This window comes from Ictidomys tridecemlineatus, chromosome 3 (assembly GCF_052094955.1).
Source record: "Ictidomys tridecemlineatus isolate mIctTri1 chromosome 3, mIctTri1.hap1, whole genome shotgun sequence".
In the NCBI taxonomy this organism is placed as follows: Eukaryota; Metazoa; Chordata; class Mammalia; order Rodentia; family Sciuridae; genus Ictidomys; species Ictidomys tridecemlineatus.
Genome location: NC_135479.1, coordinates 179175117 through 179199676, shown reverse-complemented (window position 1 = coordinate 179199676; position 24560 = coordinate 179175117). Strand labels below are relative to the sequence as shown.

At 33.9% G+C, this 24560-nt stretch overlaps 1 protein-coding gene and 1 long non-coding RNA gene across 4 annotated transcripts in view; one reads left to right on the top strand and one right to left on the bottom strand.

Annotated features, from left to right (window-relative positions):
* The window catches only part of Znf654 (zinc finger protein 654), a 75608-nt gene that overhangs the window by 36333 nt on the left and 14715 nt on the right, over positions 1-24560 (top strand). For all 3 annotated transcript variants that reach the window (XM_013362343.4, XM_078044422.1, XM_040286933.2), the window contains 2 exons: positions 10787-10868; positions 22474-22609. In XM_013362343.4, the coding sequence (XP_013217797.1) occupies positions 10787-10868; positions 22474-22609 (218 nt within the window). The remainder of the gene's footprint in view (positions 1-10786; positions 10869-22473; positions 22610-24560) is intronic.
* Positions 1594-24560, bottom strand: part of LOC144376453 (uncharacterized) — a 52646-nt gene continuing 29679 nt past the window's right edge. The window contains exon 3 of the long non-coding RNA XR_013436956.1: positions 1594-2187. This is a non-coding gene — a long non-coding RNA (uncharacterized LOC144376453). The remainder of the gene's footprint in view (positions 2188-24560) is intronic.

Below are 24560 nucleotides of genomic sequence, written 5' to 3'. Positions count from 1 at the left end.
ATTATTCTTAGGGGCATAATCATTAATAGAACCTAGAATCTTTTCCTTCCCCAGTAAACATGTGAAAATATGTTAAAGATGGAAGGTTGAATATGTCAAAGTAAATGCTCTTTGTTCATGTTAAGTAGCACTGAGTAGAAATATCTATAAGAGAGCAATGGTTTAGAGTTAATACATATAGAAGAGATTCTTAAGTATTGAGTGTTATAAAGCGTGGATAGTGAAATTTTATTCTATTACTGACTTATTTAGACCTAATTTTCTTTGACTTAAATTGGAAAATTGATATCTTATATTTGAATAATTATGTATTATGATTTAATGGAATTTCCTATGGTAGGTAAATGTGCAAATCCTCATTCTTGTACTTTTATGTGGAAATTACTGATGGACTGTAGAGATCCAGAAAGAAAGAGTAGTTCTGGTTATAATTACCAAATACTTTGTGTTTGTCTATAAATTTAAGGAAGTCTGATACCATATTTGTAAGATATGGAAAAGTATGGCCTAAATTCTGAGCATACAAAAGACAGATTATAGTTAGTATTTTCAATAAGGATTTCAGTAACATAGTTAAGCTTGCATAGCTAATAGGAATATATTGGTTGATGACAGGAAATTAAGTTGTAAATGGTATTATGGTTATGTATGGGATATCTATTTTTTAGTTCAAAAACCACACCATTTATAAGTATTTGTCCCACTACAAATCATTTTTGTTCATTTTATTTAGGTAATTTCATCTTGGATAATTCTTAATTAAAGTAAATGACTCTAGGTAAGCTATGATTTTGCTCAAGAGTACAATTAATTAATGTATAGACTACTAACATATTAAACATTATGTTAAATATGTTAGAGGAACAAATTATTAAATAAAAATAAAAGCTGATATAAATATTAGTGATAATAGTATTTTGGAAATTTTTGAAAAGTAACCAGATATTTAAAAAAATTTTCATAATTTAAGAAGCAAAATCGATGTAATATTTCAACAAAACTGACATGTATAGTGGAGAAGAGCAAATCTCAGAGTAACTTAAATAGTTTTTTGAAGGAAACTTGGATAATAATGTCAATTAATAGTAGTAAAGGAAGCTGAGATAGGCCAAAATCTAGGATTCTTGTTCTAGTTTACCAAGTTGTAAATGCAAAGGAAAAGTTCTTGAAGGAAATTAAAAGTGCTATTGCAGTTAACACACAGGTGCTCATGAGGAGAAATTTTAGTGGTCTGGATAGAAAATCAAAACAGCTACAACGTTCCCTTACACCAAAGGCGAATCTGGAGGAAGACTCTCATCGGTTCAGTTCTCTGAAAGGCTTTAGTAAGGAAGACTAAGACTAATGTTGGAACTAAGATTCAAATTTGAGTAAGGAAGCTTCAGAAGAAAGATTGAGGCTAATAGAGGTTGGTTGAGGAGGTTTCAGGAAAGAAGCTGTCCTAATAACAGAAGTGCAAGGTGAAGCAGTAAGTGCTGATATAGAAGCTATAGCAAGTTATCTAGAAGGTGATTGTGTTAGTTAGTTTTCTATTCCTGAAACAGAATGCTGCAGTCTGGCTGCAGCAAAATAACCGGGGGGTGACGAGCAACTTGTGTAGATTGATACAGCAGGAGTGGGAGCCATTTATTGTAGGACAGGAGGGGTATATATATCTTACACACAGCTTATCTTAATTAACATTAACTAGATACAGCAGTCAACCAATAAGGAATCTCCACTTCACAAATTACTCCCTCTGGCAAAATGCCAGGCGCCATCCAGACTTGTTTACAGACCCTAACACAGAATACCTAAAATAATCAAATTTAAAAGAGGGAAGGTTTACTTTGACTCACAGTTTTTTTTTTTTTAATTTTTTTTATTGGTTGTTCACAACATTACAAAGCTCTTGACATATCATATTTCATACATTAGATTGAAGTGGGTTATGAACTCCCAATTTTACCCCAAATGCAGATTGCAGAATCACGTCGGTTACACATCCACAATTTTACATAATGCCCAATTAGTAATTGTTGTATTCTGCTACCTTTCCTATCCCCTACTATCCCCCCTCCCCTCCCCTCCCATTTGACTCACAGTTTTAGAGGTTTCAGTCCATGGTCAGTTGTTCCTGTTGCTTTGAGGCTATGACAAGGCAGTAACATTATTGCAGGAGTACATGGCATACGAAGAAGCTGTTCACTTCATGGTGGCCAGGAAATAAAGGAAAAGAGAATAGTGTCCCATAATCCCATTCAAGGACACACTCTCAGTGGCTAAGACTTCCCACTAGGTGCCACCTTTTTTTTTTTTTTTCTAGTTGTTGTTGGACCTTTATTTTATTAATTCATTTATTTTATTTTAATTTTTAATTGATTTTTAAAAAATAAATGACAACGGAATGCATTACAATTCTTATTACACATATGCAGCACAATTTTTCATATCTCTGTATATAAAGTATATTCACACCAATTCATGTCCATCACATTCCATCATCCTTGCTAACTCCCTGCCCCTCTCCCTTCCCTTCCCACCCCTCTTCCCTATGTAGAGTTTATCTGTTCCTCCCATGCTCCCCCTCCCTACCCCACTATGAATCAGCCTCCTTTTTAAAAGTTCTACCACCTCCCAATATTGCTATAGGCTGGAGGCCAGACCTTTAACATACAAGCCTTTGTGGGACACTTAAGTTAAAAACTACAGCACTGGCTGTACCAAAGAACAGATTTCCAGTGTAGATGAATCAACTTTGTAATGAAAGAAGATATCTTGAACTCTTAGGGAAGAAAAGTACCAGGCTTCAAAGCACAGATTTAATATTGTTAGGGCTAATTTGGCTGGTGAGTTTCAGTTGAAGATCATTTACCATTTTGAAAGTCCAAGGGCCCTTAAGAATTCTACTCAATCTACTCTTCTTGCTTTATCTGTGTAACAACAATGGATGACAGCATGTCTATTTACAACAAGGTTTACTGAATATTTTAAGCCCACTCTTGAGAACCACTGCCTGGTAAAAAAAATATTCCTTTTAAAATCACTGCTCATTAATTGCACTCATTTACCCAAGAGCTTTGGTAGAGAACCATATGATGAGATTAATGTTTTCATGCTTGCTAACATACCAGCCATTCTGTAGCCCATCATTCAAGGAGTAATTTTGACTTTAAAGTCTTATCATTCAAGAAATATATTTTATAAGGCTTTCTGCTGTAGGCAGTGGTTCCTCTGATGAATCTGGACAAAGTAAATTGAAAACCTTCTAAAAAGGATTTAGCATTCTAGATGCCATTAAAAACATTTGCAATAAATGGGAGGAGATCAAAATAGCAACATTAATAGGAGTTTTGAACAGGCTGAATCTAACTTATGAATGAATTTGAAAGGTTCAGTACTTCAGTAGTTGAAGTAACTGCAAATGTGTGGAAAGAACAAGAAAACTAGAATTAAACTTGGAACCTGAAGATATGGCTACATTGGTACAATCTCATGGTAAAATTTTAATGAATGGAGAGTTGCTTCTTATGAATAAATAAAGTGGTTTCTAGTCAGGTTGCAGAAGTTGAGGTAGGAGGATTGCTTGAGTCCAGAATTTCAAAGTCATCCTGGGCAGCATAGGAAGACCCTGTCTTGAAGGAGGAGGGGGAAAATAAAAGGAAAGGAAAGAATGCTTTTTTTTTTTTAATAAAAAAAAATTTTTTAGTTGTCAATGGACCTTTATTTTATTTATTTATATGCAGTACTGAGAATCAAACATAGTGCCTTACATATGCTAGGCAAGCACTCTGCCACTGAGCCACAACCCCAGCCCACAGAGTGATTTTTTGAGATGGAATCTCTTCTTGTTATAATACTGCTGCCATATTTGAAATGACAACAAAGGATTTAAAATATTATGTAAATGTAGTTGATAAAAGCTAGGTTTGAGGGAATTAATTCCAATACTGACAACAATTCTACTTCGTGTTATACCATGTGATATATTTTGATAGGTAAAGTGCTATCAAACAACATTACATGCTACAATGACCTCTTTTCTGAATGAAAAGGAGAGCCACTTGATGTGGCAAACTTCATTATGGTCTTATATTTAAAAATTGCCAGGGGCTGGGGATGTGGCTCAAGTGGTAGCGCGCTTGCCTGGCATGCATGCGGCCCGGGTTTGATCCTCAGCACCACATACAAACAAAGATGTTGTGTCCGCCGAAAACTAAAAAATAAATATTAAAAAATTCTCTCTCTCTCTCTCTCTCTCTCTCTCTCTCTCTCTCTCTCTCTCTCTCTCTCTCTCTCTCCCTCTCTCTCCTCTCTCTCCTCTCTCCTCTCTCTCTTAAAAAAAAAAATTGCCATAGCCACCTTACCTCTGCAACTACTGGCCTGATCTGTCCAATAACATTCAACATTGAGACATGACCCTCACATCAGCAAAAAGAATGAATCACTGAAGTCTAAGATTACCATTAAAAATTTTTAGCAATAGAAATATTTTTTCATGGGCTGGGATTGTGGCTCAGCAGTAGAGCACTCGCCTAGCATGCAGGCGGGACCCAGGTTCAATCCTCAGCACCACATAAAAAAAAGAAAGGCATTATGTTGTGTCCATCTACACATAAAAAATAAATATTTTTTTAAAAAATATTTTTTCATTAAGGTATGTTCATTGATTTTTTTGTTTGTTTCTGTAATGCTGGGAATTGAACGTAGGGCCTTGTGCATGGGAAGCAAGCACTCTACCAACTGAACTATATACCAAACCCTGTACATTGATTTTTAGAATACTGTTATCACACACCACACTGAGTATACTATAAACATAACTTTCATATGTATGAGGAAACCAAAAAAATGTGTGACTGGCTTTATTTTATGATTTGTTTTATTTTGAACTGAATCATCTCCTATTATGCCTGTACTATTGTCAGCAAACATCTTTAGGACTAAATTCCAGGGATTGTTTCAAGTGCTTTTCTTTCAAGAGGCAGCTATTATTATTATTTCTATATTATAGCTAAAACTGAGGTATTGAAATACTAAGTAATTTTCCCAGGATTACACATCAAGTAAATAAATGTTGGAGCTAAGATTCAAATTCATATGATGTGATTCTACACCCTCTAGACCATGAAAGTGTAAAGAGAGTAAATATTTTAGGTTCTTACCTATAATGTCTCTATTGCCACAACTTAATTCCACCATTGTAGTGTGAAAGCACTCATAGTCAGTATGTAAACAAATGGATGTGACCATGTCCCATTAATACCTTATTTATCTGAATTTCAAGTAATATTTACTTGTCATAAAATGTTTTTCTGACTTTTGAAAATACCTGTACCCTGTGACGTTTTCTTCCATGAGGACTAGATAAGTTTATCCCTAAACATTTATTTCATGCTTTGCGTGAGTTAGTAAATGACATTGAAACTTGACATTTCTACTTCTACATATAATCTAGAGTTTTCCTTTGATGATTTTGGCTTTTTCCCCAAATGTTTCATGAGTTTCCTGAATCTTTCCCTCACGCAGAAATAGCTAGACCATTTTGTTTTGCTTTTATTTACTTTTATTTATTTACCATGTGTATTTTTCACATTTAAATATTATAGTTGAGTTGGGTTTTATTATTGAAGTAGCTAGTGGTGGAGCATACACAAGTCCACATTCATGTTCACATAATGCAAACAATAATTCTACATTTTTGCCATGGTTCAGATTTAGTTGGAGTGTCCCCCAAGTCTTTGTGTATTGAAATTTAATTCCCATTGTGAGGACTTAAGAGGGTAGAAATTTAATTAACTATGATTCTTAGGGGTGGGGCCTTTGGAAAGTGATTTGGATTAGATAAGGTTATTAGAGTCTCTATAATTGAATCTAGATAGCTTTATAAAAATGGAGAGAGACAACACAGACACACACCAACCATGCATTCTCCCTCTGTCTTGCCATATGATGTCCTGTGATTTAGTCAGCTTTCTGCTGTTGTGAGACAAATGCCTGAGAAAAATCAACTTTTGAAAGTTTTATTTTGGCTCACAGTTTCAGAAGTTTCAGTCCATGGTGGACTGAAATATGTGGAAAGGTGTGGTAGGGCAAAGCTCTTCATCTTATAGCAGATGGCAACCAGAGAGAGAGAGGGGGAAAGAGGTAGGGAGGGAAGATAAAAGGGAGGATGAGGGTGAGAGGAGAAGATTTCTTATGAGAGAAGAAATATCCTTCCAGGAAACACCACCAGGGACCTACTTCCTCCAGCCATGCCCTAGGGTCTGTAGTTTTTACTAATTCCCAGTAGAGCCATCCAGCTGTGAATCCCTCAGTGAATTAACACAGGGTTGAGATCAGAGCCCTCATGAGCCAAACACATCCCCAAAGCCTCTCTTCTGAATATTGGGGATCATACTTTATTTTTTTTTAATTGTCAATGGACCTTTTTTATTTTATTTATTTATATGCAGTGCTGAGAATTGAACCCAGTGCCTCACACATGCTAGGCAAGTACTCTAGCATTGAGCCACAACCCAAGCCCTGTGGACCGTACTTTCAACATCAAACTTTGGGGACATTCCTCCAAAACAAAATACCCTTGGTGACCTTCATCACATGTGGCCCTTAGACCTTGCAACCTAAGAATCATGAGCCAAAATAAACCCCTTTTCCTTGTAAATTAGCCTGCCTTGGGTATTTTGTTATATTAACAAAAAGACTGATATATTCTCCTCCATATTTTGATTATTTATAAGGTCATATTGATCTTCATACTAATTTCTAAATTTACTGCCTATCACTACACATATCATTTCCACTAATAACCTTTATATAGCTTTCTCCTTTGTAATTAATCGGTTCATCAGTTAATATGATTTACTCAATATTATGATGTAATCTCACTGTATTCTATTTAGTACAAACAACTTCCTCATATTTTGACATGGTATTATAGAGATACGTGCAAGGAGAATAGATGTACAGAAGAATATGGTGTATGTTTGAAGAGAGAGGGGGTTTGTTATGTTCCTAGGTGAAATCATGTAAGCATGATCTCGAGGAAGTTATAAATTGGAAGATCTGAAAGTACATAAGTATTTTTTAAAGAAATAGAGAGAAGTTTCTTATGGTTGGAGAGCATAAACATTATGGTAAAAACTTAGTGTATAAGGACAGATTTGGATCACAGAAAGGTTCTGATATTGTGATAAGAAATATGGAGTTTTTGTAGATCAGTGATCTCAAATCCTAACTAAAACAGGAAGAGAATGTAAGTAAGTAAAAAGTTAAATAGGCAGTGTATTAAAGAAGTAAGAGAGGTGGATGGAGACTGACAAATTGAAGGGCCACGTTCATGCCCTATTTGCGGTTGCTTCTCAGCTTACTCTCCTAGAAAAATACAAGTTTTGTGTTTTAAGGTTTCTGTCTTTCAAAAACTCAAGAGAAATCTAGGTTGATTAGAAATATCACAATTTAAAAATATTGACAACCAGTTAAAATGCTTTTCAAATGTGTTATCCATACAAAACCAGTGTGTCCTGTGAAGCTCCATGTGTTAGATGGTACAGTTTAAACAGTAGTTTGTAATCTCTTAAGTAGTGGGATCATTTTCATGTTTAGGGTGATAACAATGGTAGCTGTGTTGAACATGGATTTTGGGCAAGTGTGGAATAGCTGGAGTGGAGACAGGTACAATAGAACTTTAAAGATGAGAGTGATATGAATTATTAGTAGTACTTTATTATAATGGGAATAGATAAGGTTCTTCCCATACATACTAATAGTAAAATAAATACAAATTGATCAGTAATGAAAAATAGTTCTCGTTTTCATCCCTTATCCCTAATCTTTATTCACCCTATGTAGAGGCAACTGGTTTTACTAGGTTGTAGGGTATATCTGAAGGTAATCTGACAGTGTTACAAATGTTCCTGCACAAAAATAATGCACAGTTAGACCCCTTTCTCTGAGGGGTACATTCCAAGACACCCAGTATACACCTGAAACCTTGGATAGTAACAAACCTCATACATACTTATTTTTTTAAAAAAATATGTCTGCATGTCCTGCAGTGTTGTCATATAATATCAGAGGTATTCTGTCTTTCTGTTTTGTCTCCAGATACCTCTTTGCATCAGTACTTTTGTGCTTTGGGGCAGTTATTAAGTAAAATAAGGGTTACTTGAACACAAGCATTACAGTAACTTGACAGATGATCTGATAACCAACTATTAAGTGACTAAGGTACAGATAGCATATACAGTATGGATATAGGGGATAAAAGGATGGATGATTCATGTCCTATTTGGGATAGAATGAGACAGTGTAAGATTTCATCATGCTACTTGTTTTAGTCGACTTTTGCATCACTGTGACTAAAAGAACAACTTAGAAGAGGAAATGTTTATTTTGGTTTACGGTTTCAGAGGTTCAGTCCATTGTTGGCTGATTCCATAGCTCTGGACTCAAGATGAGACAGAATATTATGGTGGAATGGTGTGGCAGGGAAAAAGCAGCTCAGAACATGGCAACCAGGAAGCAGAGAGTGAGCTGAAATGTAAACTTCAAAGGCATGCCCCCAGTTACCTATTTTTCCAACCACAACCTACCTGCCTACTGTTACAGCCCTGTTAATTCATTCAAGTGGCTGAGGCCATCTCATAATCTAATCATTTCACCTCTAAACATTCTGAGTTTTTTGGGTTCACTGTGTATCCATTGTGGTACATAATTTAAAACTTAAATGGTTTGTTTCTGGGATTTTCCGTTTAATATTTTTGGACTGTAGTTGATCGTAGAAAGCAAAATTGTGATAAAAGGTACTATTTTAATGAATATATGTCTGCATCTTTGTTTAGCAATATAGCTTAGGAATTTTTCTTTATCATATAAATGTAACCTATTCTCATTATCATTTAGATTGTATCTCATTGTATAGATATGGTTATATTTGATTTATTCAGGCCCCTATTGTGGATATTTAAGAGATTTCTAGTCTCTTTTTACAAAAAGGCATGTTTGATGTATATCCTTGTATGTATATGTGTTAGTCAGTTTTCTGTTGCTGGGACAAATACCTGAGAAAAGTAACTTAGAGGATGAAAGATTTGTTTTGGCTACAGTTTCAGATTTTAGTCCATGGTCAGCTGTCTCCTTTGCTTTGGGCCTGAGGTGAGACAAAACATCATGGTAGAAACACATGGCATAGGAAAGCTGCTCACCTCATGGCAGCCAGGAATCAGAGAACAATCTAGGAAGGAGCCTAGGAACAGAAATGCCCTTCCAAGATGCTGCTCCAGTGACCTGCCTCTTCTAAGTAGGCCTCTTCTTTTACTTTCCACTACCTACCATTAATGCTATCCAGCTATGAATCCCTCAATAGATTAATCATTGATGACTTTAGAAACATCAAGATCCAATCCATTCCCCAAAACCCTTCTTATGAACTTGCTGCATTGAGGACTAAACCTTCAACACATGAAACTTTGGGGGATATTTCAGATTTAAACCACAACAATATATCATTGAATTTATGTGTTGTGTATTTGGAGGATGAAACTCCTAAGTGAAACAGCTAGATTAAATGGTATGTTTGTGTTTTAAATTCTGATGATTTTAATGCATTTCTCTTAAAAGCCATTTACCATTTACTTTCTCTTCCACAAGGTATCACAGTGTGCTTCTGTATACTGGAGCCATCATAGAAGACATTGACAGTTTTATTTTTGTAAACAGAATAGGAAAAATGGATTTTTGTCTTTTTAGTTTTCTTTTTCATTTAATTTTTCATTTTTTTTTCATATTTGGAAAAAAGTCTACTTGACTGTATTTTCTGTGAAATAATTTTCTCTCCCAATTTTCTAGTGTGCTGACTTTTAAAAAAATGGTTTATGGAAGCTTTTTATTAGGAAAATCAGCAAAGATTATTTCTTTCTGTATCATTTTTACTTTTAACTGTTTTTAATTTAAAACTATTCTCATAGTTACAGCTCCAAGTTTGAGTCTTTATTAAAGATTTATTTTTATTAAAGGCAAACATTTATAATAATGACATCTTAGATATTTCTAGTTGAGTATATGGTAAATGAATTAGAATCTATGATTTGGAAAGGCCAGTCATTTGTATGCATTACTTTAGGATTGTCAAAAATATTAAGTAATTTTATAATCTTCTATGTTCATGATTCCTAAATAGTGCATATTTTTTTCTTTATGACATCATGAATTTTTAAAAGGACATAAAGTATTTAGTAACAGTATTTGAGCAGTTCTGCTATAAGTTGGATAATCCAGGTAAGCCTAGAGTCTGAGGAAAAGTGCTATTTACTTGATTTGGTTGGTAATATATATTTTCTAATATAAATGTTGGCTAAGAACTTCAGGGTGACTCTCTTGCTTTATGCTGTTGTGTCAGTTTTACCCATTCCTTGTATCTTTCTGAAAAATTTTGAATTTTTTCTTAGGGCCCATTATACTAGAGTAGGGCTGAACTTTTATGCCTATTTTGGATTGCCCTGCCATGCATGGTCATCATTTTTACCTCCCTCTAGTCTATTAAATTTGATTGCAGTTGTGGGCATACGTAATATTGTAATTGTTCCATTCTATAGCAACTTTAGTATTTTTTTTTGCATATATTTTTAGGCTACCTCTTTTAAAATCTAACTGAAAACATAATTTGAATTATAAATGATAGTTTTTTCTAAAACCAGATGGTTTAAAATAAAATGCTTAGCATTAGACAGCTATTATCACTTGATATTCATCTAAACTGGATCAAAAATTCAAGCATTGAAATTTATCATTCATTTATTCTTTCTAGGAGTTTCTTTGAGTTGCTGCTGTTCTTTGGAAGAGATGAGTTTTATGAAGAGCCCCTAAAAGATATTCTTGGATCATTCCAGGTAAAACATATTTTTACATACATTTAGTACACATTTATTCTAGCCTAAAAATGGTTTATTGGTTATTTATTGTTTGCAAGTTTTTATGATCACTTAGTTGATGGTGTTTAAGACTACTGGCAGATAAAGAAAGGTCTTAAAATTAATTTTTAACTGTATTCCAAAGCAGTTCATAGCCAAGATTCCAGTTTCACATTTGCTAGGTCAGAGCTGCTACTGTCCTTGTAGATTCTGATGCACATTTTGGCATATATCTCACTTTTTATTGCTGTAATATATAGAACTTATCCATGGTGAAAAGCATTTTTGGCTAGAATAGAAGTAAAGTACTGACTGTTATATGCCCCTTTTTCCTTTAGCTATACCTTGATTTTCTCATCTCAAAATAACCTTCCTAGCAAAACTTTTCGCTTTTTTTTTTATTTGATGCATCTGGTGTAGGAGAGAATAAATCCAGATAAGAATGACAGAATATTTCAAGACCCCTCCTGTAGACGAAAAGAATATTTGATCTTTTTTATCATCTACCTGGGTAGCAACAAACTAGTTCCCTGGCTTACTCATGTGTCCTTTATCTTGACAGTACTTCTCTTGGCTGGAATAAAGGAAAATATGATTTGAACTTCATCAGTGGCAGTCTCCAACATATTGTATATGTATTACTGTGGTGTTAAAATAAAAGCTTATGGTATACAGGAATATTGCTGTATTATATAAATTATTTCATCCATTCTTACCATAGTAGAAGATCAATATATCTGTTCTTATGGAACTCAAGATCTAATTAGAGTATGTATTCTAGTGTCTGGCACTTTGTAATTTTCCATTCCACTTTTCCTTTGACACTTGTGTTATTGGCAATCCATTCTTGAACTTTTACTCAGATATGTATTGTTTCACCATAATGTGCCAGGCACTAAGCTCTGGGGAAACCAGTAGTAAACAAAATAGAAAGACTCTGTATTAGAGAGTTTAATTCTAATATAGGGAAAGACAGTAACTAAGATCTTTGTAAATGAAGAGTATTTTAGAAAAGAACAATTAAGGAAATTAAGAGAGCATTGACCTGGTAGTATTCAGGAAAACACAAATTAAATGTTTTAAATGGTGTGATCAGGAAATACCTCATGGAGATGTCAACTGAGCACTGATAATGGGAATCACCTAAGTGTATTGGAGTTATGGAGAGACAGTATTTCTATTTTAAAAGTACAAAAACATAACATTTACAAAGGGAACATCCTTATTCTCTTAGAAGCAGGATTTCCATTCTGTTATTAAAATAATCCCTCAAGGGAGAATTTGTGGTTTTCCACATTTTTTAAATTTTTTATTTCTTGCTCTAATCCCAGCTGAATTCTAAAGACTAAAACCTAACCTATTGCTTTTAAAAAAAATCTCTGCCCCTTTTGTGGTTGTGGCTTCTTCCTACTGTGAATTTCTTTTGAGTTTTCTAACTCCTACACCTAGGAGAGGTTTCACCTTTTCTTCCCATTTTAGTTTTACTTAGGGAATCATGCTTCATTTTCTAAATTGAGTTTACTGCCGTTGTTGCTTCTTAGGCCTCCAACTCTGGAAATCTAGCAAAGGTCAACATGTAATCCATGTATACCTCCCTAAAACTTTGTATTGCTAAGCTTGAAAATTATCCAGTCTTTTGTCTGATCTTTGAAAAAGGCAATGCAAATTCTAATGTCACCTTTTGAAAAAAATTTTTTTTTTTTTTTTGATACCGGGGATTGAACTCAGGGGGCACTCAACCACTGAGCCACATCCCCAGTCCTATTTTGTATTTTATTTAGAGACAGGGTCTGAGTTGCTTAACGCCTTTATGTTTTGTGCTGAGGGTGGCTTTGAACTTGTGATTGTCCTGTCTCAGCTTCCCGAGCCACTGGGATAAAAGGCATGCGCCACTGTGCCCGGCTGAAATATTTTTATGTACTATACTTGTGTAAGTCTTATTTTTCTAAGTGATTCCTATCCATTGTTTGTAGAATTATACCAGATTAAGATGGAGTTCTTTTTTTGTCTTCCATAAATGGGGCAAACACCTGTTGTTGATACTTTAATGTATATTAGATCACTTTAGGATTTTGTTAAAATTCAGATTATAATCAAATAGGAAAGGTATAATGTGAGGTAAGACCTGATAGTGTGCATCCTAACAAGCTCCCAGGTGATATTGCTGGTGCCATTCCTGGACCATACGGAGTTGCAGTATACTAATATTCTTTACGAGATTTGAGTTTACTTTCTTGTTTTTCCCTCCCGTATTTCAATTGTGAAAATCCCAGCTTCACCACTCTGTCATTTTGTGAAAGTTACGTAATTTCTGTAATGTTTTCCTTATTTGTAAATTGGTGATGATAATTGTACTTCATGCATAGTGTCATTGAATAGTTAGTAAAGTGCTTGATAGCATTCCATGCAAAATGACCATGTCATTGTTCTGAAGGTCTGTCTGGTGCAGGATGTAGATTCTCAAGTCTTAATGCCTTAATTTCAGATTTTACAGTAAAACCAAAACCTAACTCTTAAGCTTATTCTGTTATTTTATCAATTTCGGATCTCCTAAAATCTGAGTTGTACAGTTAAGAATTTTAATTTCTCTTTGAAATTTTTGTTTGCACTATTGCAAGATGAACTTCCATTCTTATAGCCAGCTATTCCATTTCCTGACTTCTAAGTTTCTTTTTAGCTTTGATTTCTAATAAGTTTCTTTATCTCAACATAAGATGACACACTTCTCAAATGGTGAACCTGCTTCATGAAGCATCATTATCATTAAAAAAATCTTCTAGATACCCAGCAAAATTACATTGCAAAAATGAGGGGAAAAATCATTGTGAATTTTGGAAACTAGGATAAAGGCCTTTTGTGAAGTACTCAGACTTGAAAATCATATTGAGTGATGGTTCAAACAATACTTTGTTGACTGAATATGATAAAATAGGGAAATATATGAGAAAGAGAAAAAAAGAAAAAGCTTTCAGGGGTATCCAGTGATCCTATCCCCCACCATTAGCATGTAACAGGGACTGGATGAAATAGCAGATCCTGGGGATATGGTATGTGGCCAATCTCATCTTTGTTGGTGTTTCTGAAAAGTGTATCAGGAATATAGTTGAGACCCAGAAGCAGGAATCCTAGTGTAACTGTTATACTCACATTAAAAATGGAATGTATGGGTCTGCCTAAAAGACTTCTTACCATTGAGAAAATGAGAGTATGACCCAAATGAAACTCTCCCTGTTCTAATACTGAGGGATAGTCTTATGGGGAGGAAATGTGGTTAACTCCCACTGAAACTTTCTGCTTACTCCCTTATATGCCACTGAATTAACAAAATTACTGTTGTGTATACAAACCTTGCCCTTTTGGGGGTTTTTTTGGATCTGAAGGAATTAATACAGACATATCTGTCCACTAGTAAAACACCTCTCTGTTCTAAAAGTTCTAGATAAACGTGACCAAAGAATTGAATGTGGTAGTGCAGGCTTGTAATCCCAGTGACTTGAAGACTGATGCAGGGAATCTGCAAGTTGAAGGCCAGACTTGACAACATAGCAAGACCCTTCTCAAAATAAAAACATTTTTAAAAAAGGGAAGGGGAGAAACTCAGTGGGAGAGCAACCTGGGTTAAATGTGTGTATATATGTATGTCCAGTAGTACATACATATATACACACAGAGATGATTAAAGAGAATAAATACCACTTTCATCAGTTACATTGTAAGATAAAATGGTAAAAATTTTAAAAAGGATGTTATGTTCTTGCTGAGGTTAAGTTCAAATAATCTTCCATGAAGTTTTATGAACATAAAATATTGCATGGAGATAAAACTACTAAATTGAAAGTGCTGTGAAATAATCAGTGAAAATTATTTTTTAAAAAATTTATAATTTTTATTCAGGCATATGTTTTTATAGTTTTCAGTTTTCAAAATAAAAGTTCCCACAGGATTTCCACAAAGGGGGGAAAATAGGCTGGCAATGAACTCATATGGTAACAAATGCCAGAATAAATAAATAATATCTGTGGAGATTTTCGAAGGAGAAAAAAACATTTAATAATATAGCTGCCAAGCCCTATAGTTTATGAGAGGTCAACAAAAATATGTAGTTAAATAGTTGGAAAACAAAGTTTCTACAGGACTTCTATCAGGATAACAAAGAAGCATCCTATATGATTAAACAAAGAATTTACAGTTAGGATCCTTACACAATAAAAGAAATGGGACTAACCTGAGGAAATAAGAGTTTGTAAACTATTGTTATTATGACTATTGTGAAGATTGTATTAATGCCAACTGATTCTGGAAAAAATATAAATTGTTAAAAAAAAACCCACAATAATCTGGAACTAAAGTCTCAGATTATAGTATTAACTAAATGGGGATAAGTAAGATAGGGAAGAATCAAGTATATTCTGGGGAAAGCTAAGCTGAAGTAACCGTGTAAAGTGGTATCCTTTGCTAAGTGGGCAGTGATTATACAGATACAAACAGGCTATAGAAGGATATTAGTCCCATTCCAGACTTGCTTTATTAAATATCACTGGAACATCCAAGTATTAATGACAAATAAATGGTTAAACTCATGATTCTGTTTGCATTTTCCTAATTTTTTTTAAACCAAGAACATATATTACTTTTATTAATCGAGAGAAAAACAGATGTTAGGATTTTTAAAATTAATTAAAAATTAAAAGACTCAGATAGTGACTAAAATGTTAACCAAAACAGTAATCTAAAAGTCTTTTACTGATCCAGCTCTGCAAATGAGCCTGCCCTAATCTTTGAGAAAACATTATCCCCCTTACTTTGGAGTTAGTGTATAAGTCAAAATCAGAGATCTTTTTTTTTTTGTTGTTTTGTTTTTGTTTTTGTTTTGTTTAGCAAGGCATTTGGAAAGAGCAGTTTCAAATATTTATATTTGAAATTTCTATTTTCTTAAATAGAAGTTCTTATCTGACTCTGCTCAAATCCATCTTGACTACATATGACTGTTCCCCTTCTTTTTTTTTTCTACCATTACCAAAGTACTAATCCACTTATATTCTCTCTCTAGTAGGCAGAAACTGACTTTCATCCCTTTCATCCCAATACTTAGTAGTCTTAATCCCTTAGTCCTGATACGAATGTTTGCCAAAACAAATAATAAATATGTTCACAGTTATTTCTGATGTCTAGTCATTCCTTTCTTTAAAAAGAAAAACAAAAACTAACCCCCTTTTAGAGATCATCCTTGCTGAGCAAATGTAAACATAAAACAATTAGGTATACTGTTTGAAACTATTTTAGTCCATTGGTTACCACCATGTACACTAAAATGGGAAAATCAATCAAGGTTGTTGGATAAAAATATCAAATATTTACTTAGACTCTACTTTGACAATGTGTAAGAAAAAGGGAAATTGAAATATGCTTAATTATGAGAAAAGTGTAGGGAAAGGATTTCACTGTCTATGAAAGAAACATATTTGATTAGTGCACCATACAGTTAGCACTTTATTTCATTCCTGTTTCCTATTAAGAGCTATTTCCATAGGAGTGGTTTCCAAAATAATGGTATATTGATGTAAGAAGTACTTATATGAGGTTGGGTATGGTGATGCATACCGTTTAAATTTTAAGTGGCTGGGGATGTATGTAGCTCAGTGGCAAAGCACTTGCCTAGCATGTGTGAAGTCTTGGGTCTGATTCCCAGTATTGTGCCACCCACTCCAAAAAAAGGTTTTGATTCTCAAATCATTTTGAGATTCTATTCTTTGGAAAAACTTTGAATGGGTAAAGTTTGGTATTTTGTCATTGACATAGTTAATCCTGCTTCTGTAATAATTGTATATCACACCTCAGAAATCTTTACACTTTGTGTATTTTTAAAAATAATCTATTTGAAAAAGAAACATCTTCAACTGTTAAACAGGTATAATTTGAGGAGGTACTAGAGGCAAAATTACTTCAAGGATGAAATTTAGAGTAAATAAATTTGAGACAGGTATGCTCAAGGAGCCAAGAGCAAGCCTCCCAAAATATTTCCTACAATAAATATAACCTACCAGCATTAGTAGGTTGTATTTATTATAGGAAAGGCCAGTATACCCTGACACAGAAAAGAGCAGTCATCTCAAAAAAGGATATTAAGCATTGTGCAGTAATAGTTATTCACATATAATATCCAACCATAAAGGGAGATTTTATATTATTAGCTTCTTATAGTCTAGTGTTCTTAGGAGTAGGCATGTAAATTGCCTTCAAAATCAGTGATGTCAAAGCTAGTTTCAAAGTGTTAACCATATCAAGCATTCAGTATTCACCGAAAGCAGATTGTCTAAGAGTGTCCTAACACAAATAAGGAGAATTCTCAGCATATTAGTGCTTGAAGCAGTTTTTGTTTATCCAGATCAAATATGCCATAGAAAATTTGAGCAGTAAAGAATTGCAGGAGGTACCAAGTCCAGTCTCATTTTTAAATAGTGAAACAAATGACCAGAAAGACTCATACATTTTTCACTCAAATAAAATTTATAGATTAAGTAAGTTGCCTAATTTCTAGCATAGATAGCAATGAGACCTGTTAGGTGTTATGTCCTTTTGTTTCATATAGTGATTTTTAGGTTCAGTTTACTTTGATGGTTGATTTTTTTTTTTTTTTGGTGGGGGGTTGGGTACCAGGGATTGGAACTCAGGGGTGCTTAACCATGGAGCCACATCCCCAGCCCTATTTTGTATTTTATTTAGAGACAGGGTCTCACTGAGTTGCTTAGTGCCTTGCTTTTGCTGACTCTGGCTTTGAACTTGCAATCCTCCTGCCTCAGCTTCCCTAGCCTCTGGTTTGATGGTTGATTTTAAACTGCTCTCACAGGTGAAGAGAATGAGGATATGTTTGGTACATTCAAATGGAAAAATGTTCTACTCTAAATCATAATACTCAGTTTAAAATACCTTTGCCAGTAATTCAAAAAGTTTTATTGAAATTTGACTAGGATATGTCTATGTATTCCTGAAATCAGTGGTTTGAATACTAACTTTCTCACTTTTTCTCACATGCTGGGGATTGAACCCAATGCCTCATGCTAGGCAAGCTGTCTATCATTGAGCTATACGTATTTCCAATCTAATACTTATCAATTTTTAAAAATGAATTAAAAACTCATTAAAATGTTCCAAATGAAAGATTTTAAGTTTTTATATGTGACATAATGGTTTTTGGCAACAGTGATCATGTAATGATACAAATACTTTCAAATATTCATTTTAAACTAATTTTCTCCATAACAGCTTTCTTTGGAAAAACAAATAACTTTTTCATTGTTAAGTCTTCCCTTCATTTTATGTGGGCAAACTCAGAACTTTTTTCCCCCAAAAAAACATCAGGTAAATATTCCTCATGAATTCATCATAGAAAAGAACAGAAAATTAATATAATTGTTCCTTTGAAAAAATGACAACGTCCGTAAGTTTTACAACTTTTTTTTTGAAGGCGGGGGGTGCAGCTTTTGGGTATGACAAGCAAGTGTTCTACCACTGAACTACATCCCCAGTCCAAATTTTACAACTTTTTGAAGTGCTTTGCCATAAAATAACCAGTGAAAGTATAATAATGAAAGATGATATGATCATTCTCATTTCATTTCAAAGCTTTATCAAGATTTTGCTTTAATTTAAAGGCTGCATTTCATAAAATTAACCATATTGAAGACCTTTTAACATTTTTGCTTCTATTTGCTACAGTAACTAACTGATGAATTTGATAAATGTGGTATTCTGCAACTTTGGAATCTGTATTTAATTCAAAATAACATAGGTGTTCCATAATGCTTCCACTTCACACAGATTTCCACAAAACACTCTTTTCATGAAAAATTTATTAAGAAGGTATCTTTGGCACATTTCCTGACTGAAAAATTTTTTTTAACAACCTAAGAAAATAAGATGTTAACACTTAGGATAATGATGCATGGCTCTCATATAAGAGAGGTACCAGAAAGTGGACTGATATACACTTTGCTTCAGGAGAACAATTAATTTGTTATGGGCTAAAGTAGTGTAGGCTTCTCAGGGAAGTGGGACTATGGAAAGATAGGGTTTAGAGAGGTTTATAGATGTTGTAGGAGAGAATGACACAAGAAAAAGGCATAGGCAAGAAAATACAAGTTGAATCTGGATACAGGGCAGATACCAGGTTGGAGAAAAGGATTCCTAATGTGTAATAGGTGCATGAGTAGGTACTTGGAGGTCTTTTATATAAGCTGAAAGTATTAAGAATTTCATTCTATGATAAGGGTTCAAGACAACATTCTGAAGGATCCTAACATCAGTCTACGGCTTTACAGATGCATGTTGCCATATTACAATGGCAGCCAGTTCAAGGAAAAAAAGTCTTACTTCTGGAATAAAATAGAAATCCCATCCCACAGTCAATTCTAAAAGAAGAGTAAGGTAAAGAGTTGTGTTTTCTTTCTACATTGGTAAAGACACTAGGTTGATTGGAAGCATCTGAGGAGATTATATTTAGCATAGTGTAGCAGGTAATAACAATGATAGATGACTTAAAAAAGATCAAGTCAATATTACATGCCCAACCATTATTTAAGTAAACATTAATTTGCATATATATCCCAGGAGAGAATAAACTGAATTCTACAGTGACTTTAAGTTCTTTCTCATTCACTTTGGAGGTGTTAAATTGAATACCATACAAAAAGAGCCAACATACTATTTAAGGAAGAAGGAATCAAAAAACATTTTCAAATTTACTTGTTCTCTTTTATCTTGTCCATTTAAATAAACCACAATAAAATCTTTATTTCATTCCTATTTCCTATTAAGAGCTATTTCCATAGGAGTGGTTTCCAAAATAATGGTATACTGATGTAAGAAGTCCTTATATGAGGTTGGGCATGGTGATGCATACTGTCCCAGTGAAGCAGGGGCTGAGGGAGGAGGTTCGCAAGTTTGAAGCTAGTCTCAACAACTGAGCAAGACCTGGTCTCAAAAAAAAAAAAAAAAAAAAAGAAAGAAAGAAAAAGAAAAAGTATGTACACAAAAAACAAAACAAAGCTACAATTTAGAATTTATTTTATTTTAGAAAACTTGAATACAAGCTAATTTACTAATTTTTATTAGAAGGACTGATAGTATATAATTTATAACAACATTTATGCAGTGTACATTAAATGTAGGCATCAAAAACAAATGCAACTGTCATGGTTTCATGTGTCTATAGTCCCAGTAACCGAAGAGGCTGAAGCAGGAGGATTTCTTGGGTCCAGAGTTTGGGGTCAGCCTTTGTAACACAGTGAGATCCTATCTCTAAAAAGACTCCAAAATCCAACTATCCCAAAGTTGCCTTTAAGTGGGAATTACTAAATAAATAGATTGTCACGGCTTTCCCCTACAAATTCTGATTCAATGGTTTAAGTTAGGATCCAGAATATTTTTAAGCAAAACCTCCAAACATTTCTTTTTTTTAGCCAAGTTTAGGAAATAGGCAGTACACTTTGACTTGGGCCTAAGTTCAGTTCTAAGTTCAACACTAATAGTTATATAATTTGTGCCTCAATTACCATTAGATAGCTAGAAAAATGGACTGTCTGAGGGTTCAGCAACAGAACTAGGCTAACCAGTGACTCAGGGGTAGTGTCCAGTTTACCTTATTTCTTGCTTTGATTGGACCAAAGGCCAGCTTCCTAATAGTTTAACTTTAAGGGCAATAGTGTGTGTGTGTGTGTGTGTGTGTGTGTGTGTGTGTGTGTGTGTGTGTGTGTGTGTGTGTATAGTATTTGTCTACCTTGTGAGGCTTAAAATTCATGATTATTTTTAACCATGAAACTTCTGCCATAGATCATTATTATGTTTCACAACTGTTATGCTGATCAATAACTTTATACTTATTTTTTATGTATTCTCTCACATGTGGAAATAGTGAAGTCTCTTTTTTTAATGTTAAGGTGACTGGGTGTTGTGAAATAAAATACCTTTTCAAAATGTTAAAAAACACTAAAAGAAATAAAAGTTAACATTCTTTGAATGCTTAATAATGAAGCACTGTCCCAAGCACTTTTTTAATACCATATATTATTATTTAATCCCCAAAACAATCATACGAAATAGGTGCTGTTGATTAATGATGGAGCACAGAGAGCTTAAGTAACTTGCCCACTGTTTATAAGATTTTTTGTTTGCCTGCTTATTTTAATTTGGGGACATCCTTAAGTAACACTTAAGATTTATTTCATGATGTTTAGACTTAACAATCCTTTGACTTATATGACTGAATTATTCATTTGCTTAAAATTTGATTTCTTCTATCATGTTTTCTTTTGAAACAAATGAAACCTCCTTTTTTAGCCAGGAAGTTAAGGTGGCATACAGAAATCACTTTTTAGTCTAATATGGAATGTTCAAATGATAGAATCTGATTATTTAATACAAGTAAAATATTTATAGTCACTTTGAATATGTAGCTTGATAGTTCATCTGATAATGAATCTTTGCTTTATAACCTTACTAAGTTTTTAATGTCTGAGGTATTTGTGAGCATAGAAAAAAATTCAGGCAATTGTCTGTATTTTAATTGATACACAGTTAATATTTAAAAATTTAACTTGTCAGTTGTCTTTTTTTTTTCTTAAGGTGTCAAGCTCAGTATTTTAAAAAATAATACTTTCACTGGGACTTCAATTAATCTTGAAATTATCAGACTAAATTTCCTGAAACATCTTAAAAAACAATACTTAACAGTACAGTATAATGATTCAAAAAGCACAATCAGCCGAACAAATCTTGTAAATTTCAATCTAATCAAATTTATTAGAATCAAGTTCAGTAAACCAGGTTCTCTTAAATATTAAATGTTGCTTACAAATTTAACTTCTATTGCAAATTCCATAGTATAATGATTCTCCAAAACATTTTACATATCCTTAAGAAAACAGATATGTAGACAAATTACCCTTTATCAATATGTATCTTTTTTCCAACATATATCTTAAACCTCATACAAATTTTTCACATTATAGGTTGAATTTTCTTCAACTTGTCTTTTTTTCATCCCCAAACTACATATCTAATTACTGAACAAGACAGAATAGAACTCTCCATCTTCCAGCTTTCTACCACAACTTAGAATCTGGCATAAATTCAGGACAGGGCAGGGGACCTATTTCTACCTGCAAACCAGAGTGTGCATACTGAGCAGGGCTTACTCTACATCTTCTTGTTCGGCTCTTGCCTGCCATTTGAAGTTTTGAGTACTAATACAATTTTAACCAAACATTTAATTTTCAGTTTCTTTGCAATCTGGTTCTTTTCCTAGAAATGATGCATTCTGTAAGTTTTTCCCTTGGGTTACACTTCATCTTTGTTTTAATGGGATTTTACAAGTCCAATTATGTACATTCTGTGTAACTTTTGGCATTAAGGCCAGTTTGTGTACTAATGGGATTTTGTCACCCTACATGTTACAGTAGTACCCCTTTCTCTTTTATAATTTAATAGCTGTCTCATTTGGTCATTAATGATTTTTACTGGCAGTGATTATCAAGTTTAGTTTTTATCCCTTTAAATTCACAAAGCCAAAATGATTTTTCTTTCCTAGGAATGCCAGAATCACCTCCGCAGATATGGAAATGTGAATCTGGAACTGGTGACGCGAATCATTAGAGATGGTGGCCCATGGGAAGATCCAGTGTTGCAAGCTGTTCTTAAAGCCCAGCCAGCATCTCAGGAGATAGGTACTTCAGGAGATTCAAAATCAAAACCAACATTTGTGAAAAGCAAACACAATTTTGTTTCCTTATCAGAGCAGCAGTAGTCATTTCTCTTTATTTTATAATACTGAATAATGGAGTAATTTATTTTCAAATGAAGAATGTTTAAATTGTTATTCCGATCTGGCCTAGACTGATTTTTGACATTAGATTAGGTACATTTAGTTCAACTAATGGGAATTGAGAATGTATTTACTGAATATTACTTATTTATAGGGAGTTTATCACTTCAGTTATAGTTTTAAATCTGTTTAAAAGAAAAAAAAAAAACTTTTCATGAAACCACATGGGATCTCCCTTACACGAAACTCCATAAAGGCTGGAACTCTGAATTTATTCTCACCAACACTGTATATTCTGCAATTAGTCCAGTGCCTGGTGTAGAGTAACTATTTAATAAAAGTATTTGTTGAATAAATGAATGACTAACTAAATGAATAAATACATTTTAATACTAATTCCAAATACCATAGGCAGTATTTCTCTAAACTTCATCTACTAATAGAAGTTTAGTTTTATTTCATTCCCTTACTACCAATATCCTTCTTTGACATCACCTCCTGTCAAATAGTAATCCTCCTGTGACCCTTGTGGGCCAAAATTTCTTTTTGAGTCAGGAGAGTCTGTCAGCTACTTAATCCTTTTTTGTTTTTGGTGTGTGTGGGTCACCTATTATTAAACTGTTCTGAACTTAAGAATATTTTGTGTCACCAAACATAGAATGTTTGTTTGGAAGCTGTGAATATAAGCACAAAGGTGTGGGAAACATTTGAAAGTGGGGAGGGAGCCTATAAAGCGAAGTTATAGGAAAGCCAGAGAAAAAAGAGCTCACAACCCTGGAACCAGTTAGTCCTTGACTGGTGAGAAAGATACTTTATACTATAGATTATGCTGAGCAGGTTAGGATATTTCCATTTACGTCAGGTTAAGTGTGGAGTAGGTTGTAAGTGGAGCTGAAGGAGGGAGGAGGCTGTGATTCTCATATTTAAGAATAAACCACCTGCAGATACAAATGTAGAACTATGAGAGTGAGAGAAGATGAAGAGAGAAAACCAGGAGAATAAGTACAAAGTGGGGTATTTGAGATAAGACTTTAAGAAAAGGACTAAGGTATATATGACAGTGGTAGAGAACCCAACAGATACAAAAGAGATGTGTGTGGATATTGGAAAGGGATTAAAATAGAAGAGAAAATAGGAGAGGGAGACAGTTGAAACTAAGGAGAAAGAGTTAGATTATTTAGGAAAAGTATAAAGTGTCTAATATAGGAAAGGCAAAGTTTACTGGGAAATGTGGCCAGTGGAGATAGGAAATAGACAAAAGCTTCAAAAGGAGGGAGGAAAAGGGAGAAGAAAGTTTGGACTTCTACAGGAATTTTTAGCCTCTGAGTAGAAGCTAAAGCAAACCTATTGTTGGTTGTTCTAAGGGATAATGGCCCTTTAGACTGCATATCACATTAGAATAATAAATATTCCTTTCATAACTACACTAGCAAGCTTCTGGAAAAGCTGCTCTAGAGCCTCATTAATATGGAAAACTTTTCTTTAGTTAGTGATCATTACAGTAAAGATTAGGGTGAAGTTTGTTTATGTATTAACTACAAATCAGTGTTTGCCCATCATATCATAACCAGAATTAACAAGGCTAATGTTTAAGCCAAAATAAAACATTACTTATAAGCCCTTCATTGATTAAACATATGTAAGTAATCAAACAGTTTTGGATTCAAAGTCATAAAATAAAGGTTCCAGTTTTGGTCCTGCCACTTAAAAATTCTTTTTCCTTGGGCAAGTTATTTGACCTCTCTGAGACTCAAGAAATGTCACCTATAACACAAATATCCTAAGACCTGTCATAAGGTTGTTGTTAGGTCTAAATAAACTTGTGTAGTTAAGAGTGCTTATATATTTCAAAC